This window comes from Trachinotus anak, unplaced genomic scaffold (genome assembly GCF_046630095.1).
Source record: "Trachinotus anak isolate AG129_WGS33_773 ecotype Australia unplaced genomic scaffold, CSIRO_AGI_Tana_v1 ptg000026l, whole genome shotgun sequence".
Classification (NCBI taxonomy): Eukaryota; Metazoa; Chordata; class Actinopteri; order Carangiformes; family Carangidae; genus Trachinotus; species Trachinotus anak.
Genome location: NW_027273877.1, coordinates 13,832,596 through 13,855,402, shown reverse-complemented (window position 1 = coordinate 13,855,402; position 22,807 = coordinate 13,832,596). Strand labels below are relative to the sequence as shown.

The following is a 22,807-nucleotide window of genomic DNA, read 5'->3' as shown; positions in this document are numbered from 1 at the left end:
AATTGCAAATTGGATTTGAACTGATTTCTAATGAAATCGAGGTGGAAATGCTTTTTTTCATGGCAATTTATTGAAATGTATAGATATATCTAGTTTCTCATAGGTACAAGGAAAAAAACTTTGAATAGCAAGATTCGTATCTCAAAATTAAAAAAAAGTCAGGGGTATCACTTCGTAAGAATAAGCACTGGTCTCTTAAAACTGATGTAGCATTTGATTTTAGCATTTGTTGTGTTCAAGGTACGTGAACATAATCTCTCTTTTGAACTGCATTTCATCACAGTTAACAATCAAATGTTGTTGTACAGTAACTACAAGAATGTGAATACAATGCACTTAAATTCTTCCTAAAACCCTGTTAAAGTCACATTACAACCTTATCAAATGTGGTAAGGTTTCAGGTACAGTATTACTTCCAGTCTTTCATACAGTGTATATTTTGCAGGTCTACTTTCTGTTGAAAACAAATGTGAAGCTGCTCAGCTCAAACAAGCCTTAGAGCTTCATGTTTGAGAAGCAGTTCATGTCCAGCTGGAGATCAGTGCCACAAACAAACAGCAGATCCATACATCCTGGAACAGTCTGAGCCAAACCGTTGGCTCTTTTACAGGATAATCATCCAGAGTACAGCGCCGCGTCAGTGCACAGTTTTTGGAAGGTTGTTCCACTGATGGTGCAGAACGGAGAGGTCAGAGAGGGAAGCAAACCTGCAAACACAACAGAGCTTCACACAAACACCATCTGCTTTGGCCTATTTGTAACAGTTTTCTTATTTTCTATAATAAAACAATCCCAGATCTGAGTTCTATATAATTTTCTTTTTACAACATGTTCTTTTATTTTTACACTAAATCAGTTTAACCCAATTATTAAATATTTGATGGAAAACTGAAGTGAATGGATGTCACTTTGTTCTATAGTCCAGCATTTCTGTGAATATATCAGTGTGTGTCAGCTGGCTTGAAGAACCAAACTAATGACCTGCCTTTGAAGACTAGATCACAAGCCCATTTCCTACACATATGACCTCGACTGTGCAGTGACTTTTTGACCTTCCAGGGAATTATTCCAACAACTAAATAAAGGAACTAGAAGTCCCTTTTGAGCATCCCTGTTTGTGAAGTTTAGTCGTAATGGTCTAAGAAATATATAAAATCACATTCGGTCTTATATATTTCTTAGACCATTAGGTCTAAGTTCATCAGGTTGAACTCTGGTAAATTTCTTAAATGGTTCCTGGAAAGGTTTGTGTTTGTGTGTGTGTGTGTGTGTGTGTGTGTGTGGGGGGGGGGGATTAAATCAAGGAATCCTAAATAATAAATAAAAGAAAAAAGAATAGATAGAAGCAAGACACAACTTATGCCACCTTTTTCTAAAGAGCCAAAATTGCTGAGTGATGGATGTTATATGCACTTTTCGAAAAAAAAAAAACATTTATTATTTTATTTTATTTATGTCACTGTCTTTGTTGTTTTGCATAATGTATACATATACTGTGCAATCACATTTCTGTGTCTTTCAGAGAATATTGTGCTGTTTTAACCTAGAACCTCCTCTTACCATCCATCCCCACTCCCCAACCGTTACCAGGTACCAAACTAAATGAATTACTCTACACTGCTATAGAATCACTGACACTGATGACTTTTAAAAGCCAAGAAAATCTAATGTGAGCATATGTTTTAGCACTTCACCAATGTGTCATAAATCAGGACGATGAAATGCCAGTTGCTGTCATAAAGCACAGAGCCGTTAAGTCTTGCGAGGGTTAATGACGCTCACATTCATTAGTTGCAAACAGGCACGTTAAGTTCACCACTCACCAAAAGCACTGACATGTTCAATGTTCATGCACAACACTGGGTCACAACCATGTGGGCCCGAGACCTACAGGGCTAGGTCAGGGTTGGGTTGTCTGTAAACTGGGTGACCTTGGTGTGCTGATCCCTGGCATCATATTGAATTTATTCCATTCTATTCTAATAGTGTGTGTTAATAATATGGACCCAGGAAGAGTAGCTGTGACCAAGATAACAACTATGGGAGATCTGCTAAAGGTACTGCAAACGCATTGGTCCAATATGTTCCCAGCCTTCTGTGGCCTTCCCTAATGTTGTTCTCTCATTAAAAAGGCTGGACTTTGCCATAATGCAAGGTCTGCCCTCCAACTGGTAGCTACATATGGAATTATACATGAGGCTCTGCTAGCATGTGGTGGGGTATCACTTAAGGCCTGTCTTCTTAATTCTAGCATATGCTGAGACAATATGCTGCACACTAAAAAAAAAAACAGACAAGAGCTTGAGGCGTTCCATGCTCTGCAACTGCACAATGCATGCTTTGCTTGCATATGTTTCCATCAAGCCTCCAGTCTGGTGATAATAGCACTGACTCCTGCTATAGGTAGCAATTCTAAATCTGTACTCCCCTCACTCCGACAGGTGTGTGAAGGCTGCAAAAATATGTGTCACCAGAGTGGTGGAACACATGCTTTCATGTACTTGGATTAGCTGTAATGCATTCAGTGTTACCTCGGACTGTCTGACACCAGAGCTGCTTTAACTGTGTGTGAGACAGCAGCTTGTATAGGCTGCTGTAAGAACACAATCAATTAACTTTTTCCATTTACTGAATAATATATCACATTATTTATATTTCAATATGTCAATATTAATTAATATTCTCCAAATCCTTAAGTTGTGAAATTGCTTATATTGTCTGATCAACAATACTTAAAGGTTCTGTGAGTAAGATTTCAAAAATACAGCAGTAAAGAGCTATATTATATGTAAAGATAGTGATGGTGTCCTGAACATAGAATGAAGGTCACACCCCCTTTGTGTGTGTTATAATCAGAGTTTCTCTGTTCTCTGTTTTGGTAACTGGTCTGCGAAAACAGGTGTTTTCCTCCTGAACCATTGGCCCTCGCCATGTTTAAACACACAGGCACTGCCAACATGTGGGCTGACATAGTGCAATATTCAGCCTTCAGGTGAAAGTGACAGTATTCAGGTGAAAGCGACCTTCCAGAATTTCCTCCACTGAAGAAACCATGTTTTCAGGCTCTGACAAAGAGAGAGATTAGACCAGAGCACAGGCCAACTGGCCATGGGGAGCAATGGCTCAAATCCTGGTCAGCCAGTGGACCTGAAAGTTTCTTTAGGTTTTTGCCAGCTCCGTCAGTGTCTTCACGTACCAGCAATATCAGAGTCTTCACCCACTGGCTCCTACAGTCACTTAACTGGCTCCTTCAGTGTTATTTGTGTGACCGTGATCCAAGGCTGAATTTCTTTCTCAGTCTGACTGCAGTCAGATCCTGTCTGGACAGTGGAACATCAAAACATCCATAAAATTTTTTAGGTTTTGCCATCTCCATCAGTGTGTTTACTGGCTCCATCACTGTCTTCACCGGCTCTTTCGGTGTCTTTCTTTCCCAGTATGACCATGGAGCCAATTCTGGTCTGTCTGTACTGAGATGGAGAACTCTATGAGCTGCTAAAGGACTCCAGCTTTAGTCAGAACCGGTTTTCTTCTCCTTTATGTGTCAGTAACTTGATGCTATATAATGTTACATATCTGATTTATTTTTGAAAGAAAAATGCTACTGTCTCCACATACAGTTACTAAAATGTTTAAAAAATATTTAATACTACACCCTCAAACTCTACTAGCATATCTGCAAATGCAACAGAGGGGTGAGGGAGCAACAGTTGTCCTTACTGAACTGTAAGGAGCAGCATTAGCACATGTTCCTCGGTAAAGCCATAATTTCTGTCGTCAATCTGCCGATGACCTTGCCTTGTCTTTTTACTGACCAGCAGTTCTAGCTGTCAGACCTGCTCTTCACAGTCTGTCATTTCCTCATGTTCCATGGCTTTCCTTTTCCTCCCTTACTGCTTCACCGGCTTTCACATTCTGCCTCCAGCTCTTGCAGCCTTTTCCCAAAGGCAGTCTTTATCCTTTCATTCTTCTCTTTCCAGGCAGTTTTCTTTTCGTTCCTGCCACCAACTCTGGGCTCTCAGTCTCTTTCAGCTGGATAACTGGATTCAACTGGAGACTTTAATTTGTTTTTCTCTTTCATCAATTATCTCCTCGTACTTCATGAGCTGGACATTAACCTATTCCTGTTTAGTTTCAGAGTCTCTTACTCCCCCCTCAACCTCCTGACTTCCTGTTTGACGAAGAGAAGAACTTTTTCTGTACACTCCTGTTCTCATGGATCACTTTCCACTTCTCTGTGTCCCAACTGGACATTTGTCATATGGAGACGACAGATATCAATAATGGAAAAATATCCATATTAATTTGTGATTGATTTTAAACACCCATGTGCGTTCACTCTGCTGTGGAAGTGGTATTTAAAAAGCATTAAATTTGACAGATATCCTGTCTTGTCAATAAATCTCACCCTGCTGCTGGAAGAGGAACAGCCCCCCGTGCTGCTGTACGATGTAGTGTTAATTTGAGCCAGAAAAACTGAACACTTTGCACAGAGAGACGGACGAACAGTGCCTCAACAGCCCCATCATTCCAGCTTACTCCCATTGGACTGATGTATCTTCAAAATCCTTGCCACAGCTGTGTTCAGTACTTTTCTTCTTGGCTTCCAAACTTCGTACGATCCCACTCCTTAGTGAGTTCCCATTTGAGTATAGTATACTTTTGTATTCTGGCATTTATATCAAAATATTGACATCAGTTTAATATCAACATCTAAAATCTATTTGCTGCCTGAAAGCTGCCACATGTTGAGAGACAAAAAGCTAGCGGCAACACATCCATTCTTAGTCCATACATAATCACATCCGCACTCGACCATATTGTGTGTACATCCAAACCGCCCAGTTCTTTTGTACTGACATCAGAAAGAGTTTCCAAAACATCAATATGTCGTGATTCACAGTGGGGAACTCTACAAAGAGTGGAGGAGACTTGTTGAAAAATGGCCACACTCCCAGTGATGAATTTGCCTTCAGTCGCTGCTTTATTGGAAGCAGTGAGAGAAAAGAGCCTTCCCAAAGTGTGTTTAAGGCAGCCAGGCCCCCACTCATCAGGCATCCACTGGATGGGAGCCAAACAGGGAGCAGGGGACTGAACGCCGCAGCCTATGAAGCTGATCAAGACTTTATTTATTCAACCTAAAGTGAATTTTCAGTATGACTGGGCGGCAAACACCCAGATACCTAATCTCAAGGTGTGTCAAACTAAAACATGATCCAAATATACACAGCAAGCAAATCCTCTCATCAAATCCAGCACTGCCACAGCACCAAGGGAGGATTTGACTTGTTTTATTAACCTCTCTTTGATCTCTTTGGCTCATGCACTAATCATCGAACCACTAATCACAACAGAACGTTCTGATGGTGTGAGAGAAGTTAGTTCGTCAGTGTGTACACACATGGTCAGTCAGAGGGAACCATCAGCCCATTCTTTATCTCTTGCCTTATGAATGTGCAGCTGCTCCACTATCATCCACAGTTGCCTTCATACCCAAGGTTACCAGGGCCTGTGGTGATAGAGAGTGTAGGAAGATACAAACATTTGAGAGAGAGCAAGATGTGCCTCATAGTGGCAGGGACAAAAGTCAAGGAAGATCCTCAACGTGAGTTAGGTGAGACATGAGATCATATTTTGGTTAAAGTATCAAATGGAAGTTGTTGTATACATGGATGTGAGAGATGTGGAAGAGCCCCCACATGAGAGTCTGTGTGTAAAAGCTGCAATTAATACCTCTGTTTAAGACTTTGTGTAAAACCTCCTTCAAACTTCGAACCTTCAACCTTCCACCTCAGATCTCTCTTAGGGGTATAAAGTCCTTACGCTCTGTCGGCTTTAAAGGTAGTTTTTAATTTTAATTAAATGTAATTTAATTGTAAGAAACAGACTATGGTTTTCATTCACTTTATCTAAAAGCTTCTCAAATGCTTCAACTAATTCTGGGGGACATGGCCTATAAATAATATCTCAATATTTTTAGGATGCAAACACAATGCTGAGGGTTCTGTACCTCTGTCAGAACAGATTCTCTGACTAGTACATCATCAGTAGAAAGGAAATGAAGAAAGAAGGCAGCACTCACCCTGTTTTCGCAAAGTTAGTCCAGTAGGTCATCACCACAGCGCTCAGCATCACGTCATTCTTGGAGAAGTTGCAGTTGAAGAGATCTGTGGGGCCAATCATAGGGATCCCAAACACGTACGGTACTTCGTCACCGTGGGCCGAGTCGGCCCAACTGGGCTTCATGTCGCTCTGACAGTGGTGGTAGAATGCGTAGAAGTAGGTCGGTGAGCCGTACTGGGCGTGGAGGTCAGCGGTGGCCACTGCTGGCGCTACCCACTGGTGGTCAGTGAACAGAGCCACCAGAGTCTTGCGTCGGGTCTCTGGGTTCTCCTTGTCCGCCCAGTCTGTGTACATGAATTTGATGGTCTCACGCAGAGTGTCCTTGCCCTCCGGGTAGCCATAGAGATGGTCCACGAAGTCTGACACTGCAAAGTCAAAATCATTGGCAGACACCCCATCCTCGCTGTCCACAATACCATCAACAAACTTAAACCCCTCCCCTTGATTGACCCCTAGCATGATGTCATAGTTGAGGAACTCCCCTTGCTCCATCAGGATCTGGGGGTCATCTGGGATCACATCTCCATCAATCACAGGCCCGAATGCAATGTGGTACTTTGCGGGTGTGATGTATTGCTCAATCAGCTCCTTGTAGTTCTTGTTCTGCAAACACTCCACCAGGTCGACGGTGTCCAGCATGTTGCAGCCCACCTTCTCAGCCAGGACTCGCGTGTACTTGGCAGGCTGGTAGTTGACTGCCCAGCTGGACAGTGCCGTGCCACTCTGGATGATGGCTTTCTGGAACAGATCTGAGATTGGAGCTTGTATTAGTGAAAGACATGCAGACATACAGAACTGGCAGCAAAGAGTTCATGCTTCAAGTTGGGTGAAAAGCAGCAAACATTTAATTTGGTTAAAAGCATGGAAATGGGCTTCCTTTTGTGCTGCTTTAAAACACAGACTGAGCTCTAACGGGGGAAACAAAGACAAAGCACACAAACTTGATGATGTGTTTTTATCAGTTTTTTTTAATAGGAAAGACCACATCATCATTTAAGCTTATTCATGTACCACAGCTGATGAGCAAATTAAAAAGTCTAGCCTGCTTCTCTTGTCAGTATGACTGTATGCCTCTGAGAGAATGGTACCTTTACTGCTTTGTGGAAATACAGTTGTAAATTAAATTACTTAGATTGGCTTTATGCAAGTTAATGAAAGGGCAGAGGGGACAATCATAAAACCAAAAACATAAATGTCTCCCCCTTGGGCACTAACTTTTTCAAATGTCTTAAACCTTTCCAATTTGGCACCAACATCCGTCGCTACTTCACCTGTGTGGGTCCATCTTTTCCCTCACAAAACCAAACCTTGGCTGAACAGTGTAGCTCCTCTTTAGTGTTTTTAAAATATATTCAATATATTATAATAAAATATAAAAATGAAAAAATATGTAAATAATGTAGAAATTGGAACAGTTTTACATATTGACATATACTGTATGTCTGTCCCATACAAATATGTATTTTTAAGTATGTATGCTTATATGTATATATATCAATCTCAAAGCCTATCAGGAGATGTTGATACTATACAGTAGAATTTTTTTAAATGAATAAGAATTTAATAAGAAAAACATATGTTAATAATATAATTTTTTACATGTATGTTGTCTTAATAAATATATGAAAATATATAATTTAAATATATTGTCAACACATATGTTCTTTGATATATGTTATAAACTTATATCTCCATATATCCAAATGATGTATATATATGTGATACAAATATAAAGGAGACATGGTAACATCACTCTTGATATAGGGACATGTATGTCATATATTAAAGAAATTCCACATAAAGATATGTGTGTTCTTATGTTGATAAATTGGCCAATGTACAAATGTGACAGAGAGAAGCCCAGTCAAACACAAAATCCTTCAATTCTGTCTTTCCACGCCAACATAAGACGTTTCAAGGCCAATAAAAGGATGACTCAGATTACAGGCGTTACATCTCTGTGTCCCTAATGAACAAACTGGAACATAAAAGATATTTGCTGCTTATATAGCAACAACCTTAGGCAGTTTCCACATCCTTGAATAGGTAGCACAGCTTCACGAGCTGCCAATCAGCAAGTAGGCCACAGTACACTAGGAACACTGGAGGTATGTGTTTTTTTTTTTTTTGTTTCAGAGAGTGCTATTTATACTCATGCAAACACACAGTGGTGATGACTCAACCAGGCCAACTTGAAAAGTATGTTTTGAGCACAATGAAGACATTTCCCACAAGGCCTGGTAAAGCCGCGTACAGGGTTTTACTGCTGCCGCTGTTTGTCAGATGTGGAGCATCAGTTAAACCTCAAGTCAGATGTTAACTTCAAAAATATACAGACAGAGTGAGTGAGAGCTTTTATTGACCTTGGTATGTGAGTCACTGATGCACGAGCTGATGGTACGACTCGTGTCACAGCAGCTTTACCACAGAACTCCGAGTTACAGGAGCAAATGCTAAAGGGAGCATCACCTTTGTGACTGACATGTTATACTGTACTTCAGCACCTGGCATGATGCAGAGTGGCTGTCGACCAAGTACAAGATGAAGAAGAATGAAACAGACCTAATAACTAGAGCACAAGACCAAAGGGGAAATAGGAAGTCTCCCTCACTCTGTTTCCCACTATGGTAAACCCAATAGACTTATACCAGTGAGATGAAAAGGTTGATTTTGTGGGAAGATGTGTTTTTCACAAAGCCTGTATTTGACCCACGGGGGGGGGGGGGGGGGGGGGGGCGCGGCCTGGGAACTGCAGCAGCACTTTTTGAGATTCAATCCTCCAAATCCTTCTTTTTTTTTCTTCTGACAGATGGGTTGGACGATTTTCCTCGCCTGTTGTATAAATTTGAGTTGCACAAAACAATTCATTTGTGAAAGCCAGCATCTCCGTGAGAGAAAGCAAATACAACGAGGATGATCTTTTGGCTGTTCTATTTAAGTTTTCCATTAACAATACATATAAATACAAAATGATAATCCAGAATCTGTGCCCTTCATTTCTCCTCCTCCTCCAATGCAGATAGCTACAGAAACGCCACCCTGAGGCGTGGGGGAAAGATAGTAGCTGACCCCTCCCACCCTGGACACAAACTCTTTGATTCACTCCCCACTGGCAGGAGGCTGCGGTCCTTCAGGACCAAAACCAAGATCAGCTTTTTCCCGTCTGCAGTTGGCCTCATTAACAAGGCTAGAGACTCCCACTTCCACAACCCATGAATGAACATATATTTTAGATGCTGATTCTGCATGTGGCGAGAGAAAACAACTGAACTGATTTAGTCCATTTGTTTTGCTGCTAAGGCGCTGTTCTCGCTTTTTGTGGTGATTAAACCAAATTAAGTAAATTACACCACTTGTCGAAACAGAAAACTCACTGAAGCAACACTGGGCAAAAATATCTTGGAGTTAATTTACAACAAGAACAACTGGAAGCAGTTGGTCACCCAGCGATGCTGCAATATGAACTCCGCCTCATGATGATGAAGGGTCAGACCAGTGGTTCCCAACCTAAGGGTCAGGACCTCCCCAGGGGTGAAAAGATAAATCTGAAAGTGCGTCTTAAGTTCAAGATTAGCTTAATCATGACTCACAGTCATGTAACATATGACATATGCCCCTATGTCAAGAGTGATGTTGCCATATATTTACGTTTTTTAACTACGAAGATAGAAGTTTATGACATATATAAAATACAATATATTATATTATTATATATTATATAATTATTATTATATTATATATATTATAAGTCTGAGACCACTTTTCCAGAATAGCAACATAAATATGTTTAAAATTAATAAGAAAAACTAATATAAACATTTAAAGCTTGCATATATAAATGCTCAATTATCAACATTAACATATATGGTTGAAACATGTTGTACCATGTAAAAAATTATGATAAAGAATTTTTTTTGAATCTATATATACAGTTTTTATTATGGGCATTTCATTTCAGTTATAAACCTATATTTCATATATCCAGAAGCTGTATATATGTGATGTAAATGACAACATCTCTCCTATATATCATATATTACATTTCTGTATGGGTCTGGATGTGCAAATTACATGTCATGACAATTTGTCCACTAGAAATGCCTTCCTGTCCACTATAATGTCCATGATGGATAATTTAAAAATGTAATAAAAGGACTGTGCTGGATGTTTAGCTGAATATGTGAATGCAAATTTTAAAAAAACTAAGAAACAACTAAACCGAGTTCAAATGTTGCTGGGCCAACACCCCACAGCTCGCTGTGAACATGTCCTCGATGTGAAGCCCACACTGTATTGCACCGTGGTAACAGACATGACTAAACAATGAAGATATCTCTGAATATGCGTGCCTGTGAGCGAGGACACGTACCTTCTGAGTAATGCGAGAGGGTGAGCAGGCTGACGCAAGATGCTCCAGCGCCCGAGCCAAAAATGGTCACTCTCTTCGGATCTCCTTTGAAGGCCTGGATGTTTTCTTTGATCCACCTGAGAGCCTGAATTTGATCCAGCAGGCCGTAGTTGCCCTTGGCTGCCTGGTCTCCTGTGCTTAGAAAACCTGGATTGATGAAAACAAACGAGAAAAAAACAGATCTCAGCCTTACATCTGAAAGCTGTTTGCACTTCACAGGTTAAAAAAATATATTTTCAACTCTGCATTAAATCAAAGCCAGAGTCCTAACCTGCATCCTTCACTGTTTAAGTGAGATAAATTAGTGAAATAACGAGGGGGTCACTGCTCTCATGGTCTTCACTATATGACATCAGCAGTTTGTTCTCTCGTCCTTGCACTGTTCGCAACATACCTGCAGCTTCGTCGGAGAAAGCCTTCAAAGGTATTAAAGTTAAAGTTTAAATGTAATTTGCACATTTTCTGCTTTAGACATTATACACTTACAAACTGACAGTACAATTGTGAGGGTGGCTGGACCTGCAGGAGGCGCTGGTCGGCACTTTTCTGCAGCTATAAACATCATCAGCTCAGAGCAGGTGGGTGATGATTTTAGAAAAAACTAAATCTATCTATCCATTTCTTGCTGTTTGTCTGGGCCCAAGTAACATTCATTTCATTCTTGCTGATACGATAATAAATAATTCTGGTCCACACTGTCCCTCATGGTTTTCCGTCATACTTTCATACTTTGGTGGTCATGAAACCCTGGCTGTAAACAATATTTAACTTGAATTTATTTCAATTGATTATTTACAGGAAGGTACACAAGTCTGTCCTGCTCTGTACCATCATACTAAATAGCATGTTGCACACTTTGCACAGCAGCCAAAATAAAAGGGTTTTGAAAATACATCTTGTTTTCTAATGAATAGCTGCAGAGTTGAAGTCAGTTACACTATGAGATTGGGATTATTTAAGATTTTCTTGCTTTCACCAAATCCCATTAAAATGTCTCAGTCCGTCCTGCAGATGATCTCGTGACACCTCCAGTGCAGACTGGAGCTAAGCTTCTGAACTGGCAGCACTGGCTGACAGGTATTGACGTGACCGGATGCCATTGATTGTGAATTGAACCTCAAAAAACATGCAAGTGAAGGGGGCTGTGGGGGGTCACTACAATTCACAATAGAATCTTTCCCAACACCACTTCATGCAGAGCTTTAAACACAGTGGAGGAAAAGCTGGTGGCTGCAGTCAGTGTCCTCCTGTTCTGTATGATCAAGCTTTAATGAGCTCACCGAGACTTGCATAACTAAACGCGTGGAAACACATCTGTTGCAGAAACGACATGTGCCAGTATAACGGCAACGTGAGACAATCATTTCCTTCACAGAGATTAGGATATAAATGACACGTTCAGCACAAACAAGCCTGAAAGCTTCAGCCTCTTCAAAGACCCGAGACGTGGCTGAGGCCTATGTGACAGCACATTTGATCAGCATCAAACCAGAATAAGACAGAAGGTTATTTACTCTCCTCCTTCCTACGCCGACAATCCTCCCAGTCCGACTCCATTAAAACTCTGGACAATCATGATAATTAGTCAGTACATCAGCTCATTTGTAAAGAGTTCAGCACCGAGTTCAGCAGCCTCGAGTGCAGATAGTCAAGTGTGCAAGGCCTTTTAATTTGATTTCACCCATGGCTCCAGAAATGAGATCCCTTCCAGTCAAGAGCCAGACCAACCAGCCTGGCAGTGTGCGCCACATCCAAAACTTGTTGACAAATTAGCAAATGTGCCTAAACCTATTAAGTGGCTTTCTAAATGCTGCCACTGGGGGAACTGGTGGCTCCTCCTTGCCAGGCCCGGGAGCTCAGCGGCCAAGCTTGGCAGCAGCAGCCTGTCCCTGCGAGCTGACCAAGACCGAGGCGGTGTAAGTGACAAATGGGATGAGGACCACTGGGTAAGAAAAGGAGGAAGAAGGGGAGAGGCAGCCTGTGGCTGTTTGATAGAGAGCAGATCCGGTTTGTCATGGTGAGGTGGAGGGGATGATAGAGAGGGGATGGAGGGCAGGGGTGGGGGAGGATTACAAGGCCTCTGGCAGCCTCATACACCCTGTAGGATGACCACAGGCCCTGGCTTTGCTCTCCTCTCTTCACTCCACCTTTCCTGCCCCCCTCCCCTCACCCCCTCAGTCTCTCTCATCTCTCCTCTGTTTCACCATGTGTACCCATCTCCTCTCAAACCGAGCCACAAAGGAGCCGAGGAGAGGAGCGTGCCCACCAGGTGCTCCCCGGGACGTGTGAAGATTAAGCCCCCAAAAATAGAGTGCATACATAACTAAGCCCATGGCCTGGAGATACATTATGGACCATGTCTGAGGAGCAGACTCATATGACACGAAAGAGACCTGAACCAGAGCCGTAAATGTCGAATAATAAGAAACATGCTAACGTTGATGAGATAAAATAAACCTGTGGATCGAGTGAGCCAGAGGTGTCGTTGCTCCACCTACGACCCGAAATGTAGGTCGATTTAGTGGAAACCAAGTTTATAGTTAACACTACGAGCAACCATGAACAATGTCTGAACACCCTGTGTGTGTCTCTGCAACTCTGACGCCGACAGTCTGTGAAGCTGACGTGAGCTCAGATATCAGAACACTGCCAGAGTTCGTGTGTATAAACATAAAGAGGTCAACAGTGCAGCTGTTGGAACCTGATACTAAATACAAAGACACCTTTGAATAAAGTTATTGTATTTAGGTGTTTGAATTTTAAAAAGAACACATGTCTTTATCCATGGGGATGGTGTGGCATAAAGGATCCAGCACCATGATCCCAGTAAAAAGCCAAACATGTCTACATACTTCAATCCAAACACCTGTGCTCAGTGGAGCCTGCTGCTATATTAAACCGCTAACCACTAAGCGTTAGATGCTTTTATGACGGGAACAGAGGTCATGATGAGAAGACACCTGCAAACAGGCAATGAGGTGTGGTCAGGCACATTGTTGGCGCATTGCTCTCTTCAGGCAGCCGAAAGTGACCGAGAAACAAAAACCTGGTTTAAATCGATGGCACCTAGAGGCAGGTGCACAACATGGCCGTTATGCAGGAGCAGAGTGTGGTGAAAATGTGCTACAGATGTTTGGATGAGCCAAGTGGAACCTTACAGTACAGCCTCCGGAGGTCGGAGCTTTGTTTGTGTTGTACATCGCTGCCATGTCCATGAAACATGAGGCTCTGCAGAGAGTTTAGCTGGTAAACCCGCCACAGCGTTTCCCATCCATCCCCTGAACTGGAACACAGTTTCATAACAAAGCAAAGATTTATTCACACCTCTCATCATATAACATCCAATATTTCTGACGCTGTGATTTGTGCGGTTACTTCTTCACACATCTGTGTGCACTGATTCACTCAGGCCGTCCTTGCCCCTCAGGGTGCACAGAGCTGCTGCTGTTGCTGCTGCATGTGTCAGGGCTGGGCTCAGTGCTCAGTCACAGGTTCAAGTTCAAGTTCAAATCTATTTGTCATAGGTTTGCACAAGATCAACAGTACAATGAAATGTGCCGGACAAGAATCCAGTCGACTCAGCAATAAAAACTAGCATTATGTAAATGACAAATAACAGTAGAGTAAAATAAATAAAAGAAATACCAAATAAAAACATAAATAAAATATGTGTAATGCACATAAGTATAAGTAATTGTGCATTAAGAGGACCTTTAAGAAGCTGTGTTGTGGTATGGACGTGCACCACATGCACAATATGTAATCAACTCACCACAAATGGAATCTAATTTTTGAGACACACTTGACCAATACAAAAACAAATCTGCCAAGGCGCAAGCTCTGATTGGTTGATTGTATGTTACCCCCGGAACACTGCCATGATTACTTAAGAGATTAAGTACAACCCTTTTGAACAGTACAACCTTTTTCTCCGCCGTTACAGTAGCAGAAGTCATATGGACACGCCCTAAATGTGCTTTTGTTATGTGCTTCAGACCGGGCGCCAGGTAGTTCCCCTCTGTTCTCAGATACCCTGTAGAGCGGTCCTGTCATCATTATTTTATTTACTATGTGGACTTAAAGTCGAATTTCCTTTGACTGAATAAAAGAACTTGTTTTATATATGTAGACATAAGATAAGTCACAAAAAATCTCAGTTACACAGCAGACTGTTCAGGTCTGTAGTGCAGGTGTGATGAGATGAATGGCAGCACTTCATCCACGACAAGCTCAGTATCTGTGTCAGTTATCACACAAACGCGTCCTCTGACAAACATCCTTAATAAATTAAATAGCCTCTGACATCGGACTGGGATTTTCTTGGAAAAGAAGATGTGGAACTTGACAGATGTTTGACAAATGTGAAGTCATAGAAACTGCCTGTCCTTATTTATATCCTGAGAAATACAAGAGAGGAAAAGAGAGCAGCAGTCGTGATGCAGAGTGGCTCATGCTGGCGCTCTGACGGCCATTCATTCTGCTGACAAGGTCATGATTTAAAAAGACTGTCAGAGCCGGAGGAGAGCTGTCAATACTCAAATGGAAAAACACTCTAATGGTACATATTTAAAATACTCTGCAGGATGAATTATGTGACGAAAACGCTGTCTACCCTTTCAACTGGATTGCTGATGTGAAATTCAAACAAATGGTGTCAATTTTCACAGTTTCACTTGACAGGCGCAGATAAGTGCTTGGTTAATTTGATGCAAGAATAATAATACATGGACTACCTTTGGGAAATGAAGAGAAATTATATATATATATATATATATATATATATATATATATATATATAGACAGATTTTTCTTTTCTTCCAAGAAAATTCTCCAAGGAATCAACAACTGCTTATAGATAGTTAGCCATTTAGCTCTGACACAGCAGTATTTACCTTTTCAAAAAGACATTAATTAACTCTTAACAGCTTTTTTCCCTGGATTAATATTGTGTCATTATCTATGCATTACAACAAAGACACAAGTACAGTTCCCTGTGGTACATGGAGTCTGTGTAAGTGTAATTTTCTACATATCTCAAAATGAAACATCTTCACATTAACTGAGGAAACGCCACCAGCTGAGGAAGCCCATGATATGTGACTGACAGCTTCTGGGAGAACTAGAATTACCACCTTGTGGTTGTATGCCTCTGCCAACCAATCAAGTTGCAGGAAATATGATTACAATCCCTGCTTCCTGAGCCCCAGCGTTGGATAAAGGCCAGAAGTGTTTTTGCAGAACATTATGATGTCACAGTGAAGTTGACCTTTGACCGTCTTGGATGTAAAATGTCATCCCTTCATCATTTGTGTTAAATTGTGTCATAATTAACAAATGAAATTGTGAATTATGGCCAAAAATAGGACCTGTCATATTCATAAATATATACGACCTGTCGTTCAGCTACTGTCAGTACGACTGTACGTGGTCTTCCTAAAGAGAAACACTAAATAGATCCCGGTACACTTCCTGTATCAGAGGAGTTTTCAGATGTTATATAGTGATGCTGCGTCAGAACTGTGTGATATAAATTGATGACAACATTAATATGGGAAGGTCACAGTAATGATTTTGGTCTGTGCCATTTACATCCAGACCCCCCCAAAAAAAAACATGTAAAACTTACACAAGATTTAACAGCTATTATATTTTGGCCAATAACGGATAGAGAAGCTCATTGTTGTTTCCAGATAAGGTTTTTGCTGTGCTGTTAGTGACACTGTGATCTCTCACTGAGCCCAGAGGAAGCACTTCATCATCAGCAGCACTCCCACTGCTCTGGGGGGGGGGGGGGGGGGGGGGCATTAATCCCTCCCCTCCCCTATTTGTATTAATGCAGCCTTGTCAGGGGCTGGGAGCTTAATGTAGGTCAGTCATGAAAAGCACAGAGTGGACACAACCACAAGGTTTGGACAGTTTTAAGTACAGCAGTGACTGGAAACAGAATATTGTTTTCTGTTTTCTGTTTTTTGTTGCTTGATTTGTGGATCTCCGACATCTGGTCTGACAAAGCTTGCTGTTGGGTGCATTATGGCACTGGTTCTCAAACTTTATCATGTCATGTCACGTCATGCGAAATCAAATGACGGATATAAGAAAACATTGTGCCAGGTTTTTTTTTTTTTCATCAATATGTGGAAATATTGATTTATTACTGATGCATCAAACCCCAAAATAATTTTGTATGTTGTGAACATGTCAGTTAAATGTTTACAACTTATTTCATTTGGTTTACTCAATTGGCCAATATTGCAGTGCCAAAAGCTGCAGTTCCTCTAATGACCACTAGAGTCTGGCTCCATCAGTGAGTCAGTCCCCATAGACTCCCATGTTAATGTCCAACTTTACAGCACAAAGAAACATGTTTACAGCCTGGTACAGAAACTGTTCTGGTCTCTAGAGCTGATTTCCTCCTTCATCACAACTGTTTACATTTTATTTAGGTTAAAACTAATGCATAATTGGGGGGCGTGGCCTCTTTGAGTGACAGATGAGGGCTGCCACAGTTGGCTAGCTGCTCAGTCTGGCCGCTAACTGTCTGCTCACCCCAGCTAATTTGAGTCACTGAATGTGACCTGTCAGTTTGTGGTGTTGTAGCCTTTGGGAGGATTTTTCATGCTATTATCAGACAGATATTTTGACTCGTTGGTTAACGGACTAACAGAATGTGAGGAGGTCTCTGCTCCTTTTTTTTTGAGGCTATTGATACTCTAATATTTATTTTACATATTAGCACTAATTAGCAGCTGTCATTGTATGTGTTCACCATACCTAGCTTCTTAGCTTAGCTTGTTAAGTAGCTTATTAACCAACAAAATGAATTAGCTTTGGGTTAGCCCAGATGCCCCACCCATTTTTGGAGTCAGGCACTCCAAATATGGCAATGGCGGAGCAGCTCAGTCTCGTTCTTCAGAAACCTGTGGGTGACATCACCCAAGCTACGTCCATCTGTATTTAGAGTCTATTGCTTTACTTTACAGAAAACACTCTTATATGCAATATCTGCTCGCAACGACTGAAAAATAATTTGCTTCAGTACTCGTGCTCTTGGTTAAGGTTGGACACAGCTCATGGTCTGGGTTTGGTACAGATAAATTCTGCAGTGACATAATGTTTAACCACAGTTATTCCCTAAGCTAAAGTCTGCTCCTAACCACGCACAGGCCAAGAGTGTTGAACTTTGTCCACATCATCCATCCCTAATAAACCTTCCTGTCACCCCGGGCGGTTACATTAATGTAGAACTTCCTTCATTTGAAAGGACATATTCACCCTAACATAACTTGGGAAACAAATTAGTAATATCTACTATGTCTACATGTTATATATATAAACATATACACTAAAATGAAAGTATTTTAGTGTCATGTTGATGGACGTGTTCTCCCATAATGTACTGCATTTGGAAAATGTGCAATACTTGTGTTTTTTTTGTGCAACGGTTGTGAGACAGATATGTGAAATCATTCAGTAAAAACCTGATGTGGTCAGTATGAAATGATACTCCTCCAAACCTGCAAACCCCACTGGATAAAGTCCATGTGGTAAGATTGAACAAATCACTGTAACGCTGGCATTTTGGAGACACAAGAGATTTCCACTTGACAACACAAATGTGTTTACACAGCCAAATATGAGCACAGTCAGTTTAACTGACTTAATCTGCGCAAAATATCTGAGTTGAAATTCAAAATGAATTTTTACCAAGCCCTGAAAATACCATCAGTGTTATCTAAATGCCACAGCGTGTTATTGTACACAGTTCAATTTTGAAAAGTAGCAGCATCAGATGACAGCGGAGCAGCATGAGTGACACAGACGACACAGAGTGAAATGGCACGGCAGCTCTGTGGACAGACAGTGACCCGGCAGAATGCCAAGTGCTTGAGCTTTGGGCACAAAATGTTCACAGGCCAGAGAGCCATATGAGTCAACGCATGTGTTTAATTTCATTACATCACTCACGCTGGAAAAGGAGGAATGTCTGGGTTTATATCCTCTTCTGAACTCAAAGTTGGCAAGAAGCAAAGTGGGATTTGTTATATTCTTGATGAACATTTGAAATATTGTAGTTACAGTTAGTATAGTATGTGATATATTACAGCATTACATACTTACATTATTAAAGCAGTTCATTTAATGTGAAGTCGGGCTGTCATGCTATAAATATCAAAGAATTCACAATTCACAACAATAGTATCTAAAATTTTAAATAAATGAAATAAATAAATAATGTCAAATTCATCTTTGATTATTGTGGGTTTTGTCTCTTTTTTTCGGACAAATGAACAAGACTCAAATACGAGTGTGTGACATCATCAACACAACTTCAATATCTGATATTTTAAACAGAATGTTTCTCATCAATACCGATAAATTGCAACATCCCTAATGTGACCTACATCACCTACCAAAGCTCTTAATGATCCGGCACCATCGTATCTTAAAGACCCCGTGAACTGAAAAATACACCTTTAGTCCTGTGTCCTGTTCAGTTCTATGTGCCAGACGTCAAAAACCAGCCCATGGCTATAAATTCTGCTTGTTACCGACCTATGAGCCAGCCAGCAGTTACGAGCCGTCGCTGTGTTTTTGGTTGTTCTAACAATCTTTTCCCCTTCCCTCATTACACACATCACCTCCTGGAGTTTCTAGACAGAAAAGGACAGGAAATATAAAAACTATGATTGTATAATGCTGAGGAACAGTTTGTGAAATCATGATGAGTGAGCCATATGAAGTGACTTTCACAGCACTCCCTGCACCATGATATTGCAGCATCCTCCATCTGAAGGACCAGGGGTGGAGGCGCAAAGCTACCTTTTGGGGTGCATCACTGCCGGCTGCAGATCTGGGCTCAAGCATGTGTGGCCTTGCGCCAAAAGTATCTCTCTAGTTTTCTCGTTCCGTGGAATCGAATAGCACCCTGACATTCACTTTCAGGGGACTTTAAAGAGCCCACAGTACCTGTGACCCCTCTGGAACAATGCTCCCAGAATGCATGTAGTATAATGTGTGGCAGAGCCTTCGGCGATCAGGCTCTTCTCCAGTGGAACCAGCTCCCAGACACCCTCTCTGTGTTAAAGAGTAGGCTTCAAACGCTCCTTTTAGCGCTGCCTCAGCCTTGAACCATCCCCTCGTTATGCTGCCATAGGACTAGACTGCTCGGGGACTTCCCATGATGCACCGAGCTCCTCTCTCTTCCTTCGCCTCTTCATATCCCATTACTTCCTGTTACTAACTCGGCCTCTCCTCGCTCCTCCTGTCGCTCTCTGCAGGTCTTTCTGCCTCTGGAGCTGTAGAGTCTGGATCTGGGACTGCAGACCACCTCCTGCCCCATGATCCTGCTCAACACCCACTGCTACAGCTGTCATTTGTCCTGTTATTATCATCCTGCCCTGAGATAACTTCTGTCATGATTTGGTGCTGTAGAAATGAAACTGATTTGACTTGTCGTTACTTACTCTCATTCTTTTCTCTCTGTCTCATTAAGGCAATAATACATAAGTCACACCAAGCTGCACAGATCCCTGATCAGCTGAACCGCTGAATGATGTGTGGGATGACTCAGAGCCTGTGAAGACTTGTGAGTCCATAAATATGATTTCTCCACGTGTCTGTGTTGGGTTATGGATGGCTGCCAGTGAACTGTTGACTCTAATTGTTGTAATTAAGCTGATGAAGAGCAGAAGTTCTTCTTCTGGGGTTTTTGTCAGTTACCAAGCAGCTTCAGGTCCGTTACCACCTCCAGCCCTGATTTACATGTAGCCCAGGAAAACCAGTTCAGACTGGAATCAGACCTGTGGAAATGCAGATGATGGATCCAGACTGTTAGACCCACTGTCTAGAGTAAATAAAACTTTATCCAGAAATTGTATCCAGACCAGGTGATTATAATGAGTAGAAACACTGAATAAAGCAGTTTGACATTTACAGTCAGTGTTTCGCAGACGCTGTATGTCACAGGGTGTCAGGGGAGGGTTTGGAGCTGGGACTGCTGCTAATCTTTGATAGTTTCTCTGATAACCTATGATCCAGACGTTCAGGAGGTTTTTACCTGGAGCTGAATTGTCCACATAGGTCTCCTCCTCTCCTGAACAAACAGACCAGCAGATTATAACCAGTAAAAAGAGTGAAGCTGGAGCTGAGCTGTCCAAAATTTCACCAAGGTGGAAAAAGCCTGACTGAAACATGAGCAAAGAGGATATGACGAAACAGACCGTCACCACGATTTAAATCAGATCTCTCTGGGCGGAGAATTGATGGAAACATTTCAATGTGTGGAAAGTTACAGATTATACCATTAAATGTGTGATCAATATCAGCAGATTGCCAAAATGTAATCAATATTGTGAGAGGAAAAAGTCGGATCCTCAATTTGTGTCTTAACCAACCACAATACAAATCCTCCCCCATTTACTCTTAATGCATCGTGGCTATGGATGCACTTTCCTGGTTCACTGCGCTAATGTGAAGCATCATCATTTGGTCATAAAAGCTCAAGCAAGCATCCTGTGAGTTCACACTCACTGTCAGAGGGAGAGTCGCTGTAAATGGAGCCTTATTTTTCCCCGTATCTCGCTGTGGGAAACAGATGGCTGTAATCAAAAACATAAAGTGAAAGCAGCAAATACTCTGCCCATTTCTACCTCATTTATAATTTTAATAAAGCAGCAAGGAAAAAAAAGTAGAGGTCCTTTATCATTCTATCATATGGAGAGAGGCAGGGCACGCTGACAACATGACAGTAATAGTAGTTAATTGTGCTCTGTTGAGAAGATAATCTCTCCAGCGGCTCCCAGATGAAATGTTAATTATCAAAGGGAATGATGGGAAGGGAATGGCTTGGGATAAGCTGAGCTCAGCCGCAGACGGAGCTGCCCACCAGCACGGTCGCAACGGCGAGGGGAAGGCGAAAAGGAGACCATCCACGGTGGGCGTTAGCTCGTGGCGGAACTCTGTAATTAGGACGGAGCCCACACGGGGGCACGCCTGGTGTTAAATATAACCTCCCCTGACTGACAGTGTGGCAGTGAAACAAACACAGCACAGCTGCCAGAGCACGTCAGCCCACACCAGGGCATTTGATGGTCACATCATGTGGCACTCAGAGTAACATTATGATAATGACTGAAAAAGACAAATGCGGACTTTGGTCTGCAGCCCCTCTTGCTTTCATTAAGGCGGCAGATTAGCTGTGGCTGGCTGCGCTACGTCCCGTCTCCGCAGACTACACAGACAGTGCTCAGCATACAGATGTCCAAACAGCTGACCTCACCACAGGTGGACAGCAAAGTGTCTGAATACTTATGTCAATGTGATATTCCACTCTTTTTTTATTCCTTTTCAATAAAAATGATCTAAATTCTGTTTTTCTTTGTTGTTAGGTGGTGCAGAGGGGATGTGCTGTATTTCAGGGTATTTCAAAAGATTACACCAGTGTCTTTTTTTCCTATCATCATCAACACCTGTGGAAAAAAAACCTGAAATAAAATTCCACACAAAAATGCTACTGCAGATTCTCCTTTTTTCCAAAAGGCCCAGAACTCCATTAAAAAGAGCTCAGAGAGACAGCGCTGCCTCGGCTAACGCCATCCATCATGTTCAACAACACGTGCTCTGTAGTTTTGTCTTGCTGCGACTTTATTACGCAGCTAATTACCAATTTAATGAGACTGTTTAAACTTTTTTTTCCCATCACTGTGCTCTGTTACTTGCTCCCGGTGAGGAGGCAAAGGAAAGCTGGAGGTAGGTGAGGACACACAGTGACCTCTGCACAGAAAAGTTCTGTGTTACATGGCAATGCAATCCTTTCCTGTCCGCTCTCTCATTCAGCATTTCTTTCATCTTATTTCCAGAAAAAGTGGAATGGGTTGTGCTACCAGTGGTGGCAACTGAGTGCTGCTGGGATGACTTTTTTTTTTTTTTGTAGACCAGCCACATGCATCACCCTGGTTCCCTCCATAAGCAGCCAATAAGATTTCTCCATTGTCCTTTGGATTATTAGAGAAACAACCAACAGTTTCTGATCCTGACAGGTTTGGTTCAGCAGGATCATCTTCACTAATGACTCCACTTTATGATGTTTGAAGCCTAAATACAACCAGCAGCAGTAAAAACATGACTTCACCGTCACCACCACTAGCCTTCAGCCTGTAGTCTGATTCAGCTCTGAGCTCTTCTACAGAAGCCTTTCCTCTGACAGAGTTAGTGACAGTCTGTAGAAACACAGTGAGGCTGTGAAGCTGGACTGGTGAGGAGATCGGCCTTTTTTAA

General features: G+C 41.8%; 1 protein-coding gene across 3 annotated transcripts in view; it reads right to left on the bottom strand.

Annotated features, from left to right (window-relative positions):
- nlgn4xa (neuroligin 4 X-linked a) overlaps positions 1 to 22,807 on the bottom strand; it is a 98,353-nt gene that overhangs the window by 5,396 nt on the left and 70,150 nt on the right. For all 3 annotated transcript variants that reach the window (XM_071464592.1, XM_071464591.1, XM_071464590.1), the window contains 2 exons: positions 10,493 to 10,678; positions 6,083 to 6,872 (listed from right to left, as the gene is read on the bottom strand). In XM_071464592.1, coding sequence (XP_071320693.1) covers positions 6,083 to 6,872; positions 10,493 to 10,678 — 976 coding nt within the window. The remainder of the gene's footprint in view (positions 1 to 6,082; positions 6,873 to 10,492; positions 10,679 to 22,807) is intronic.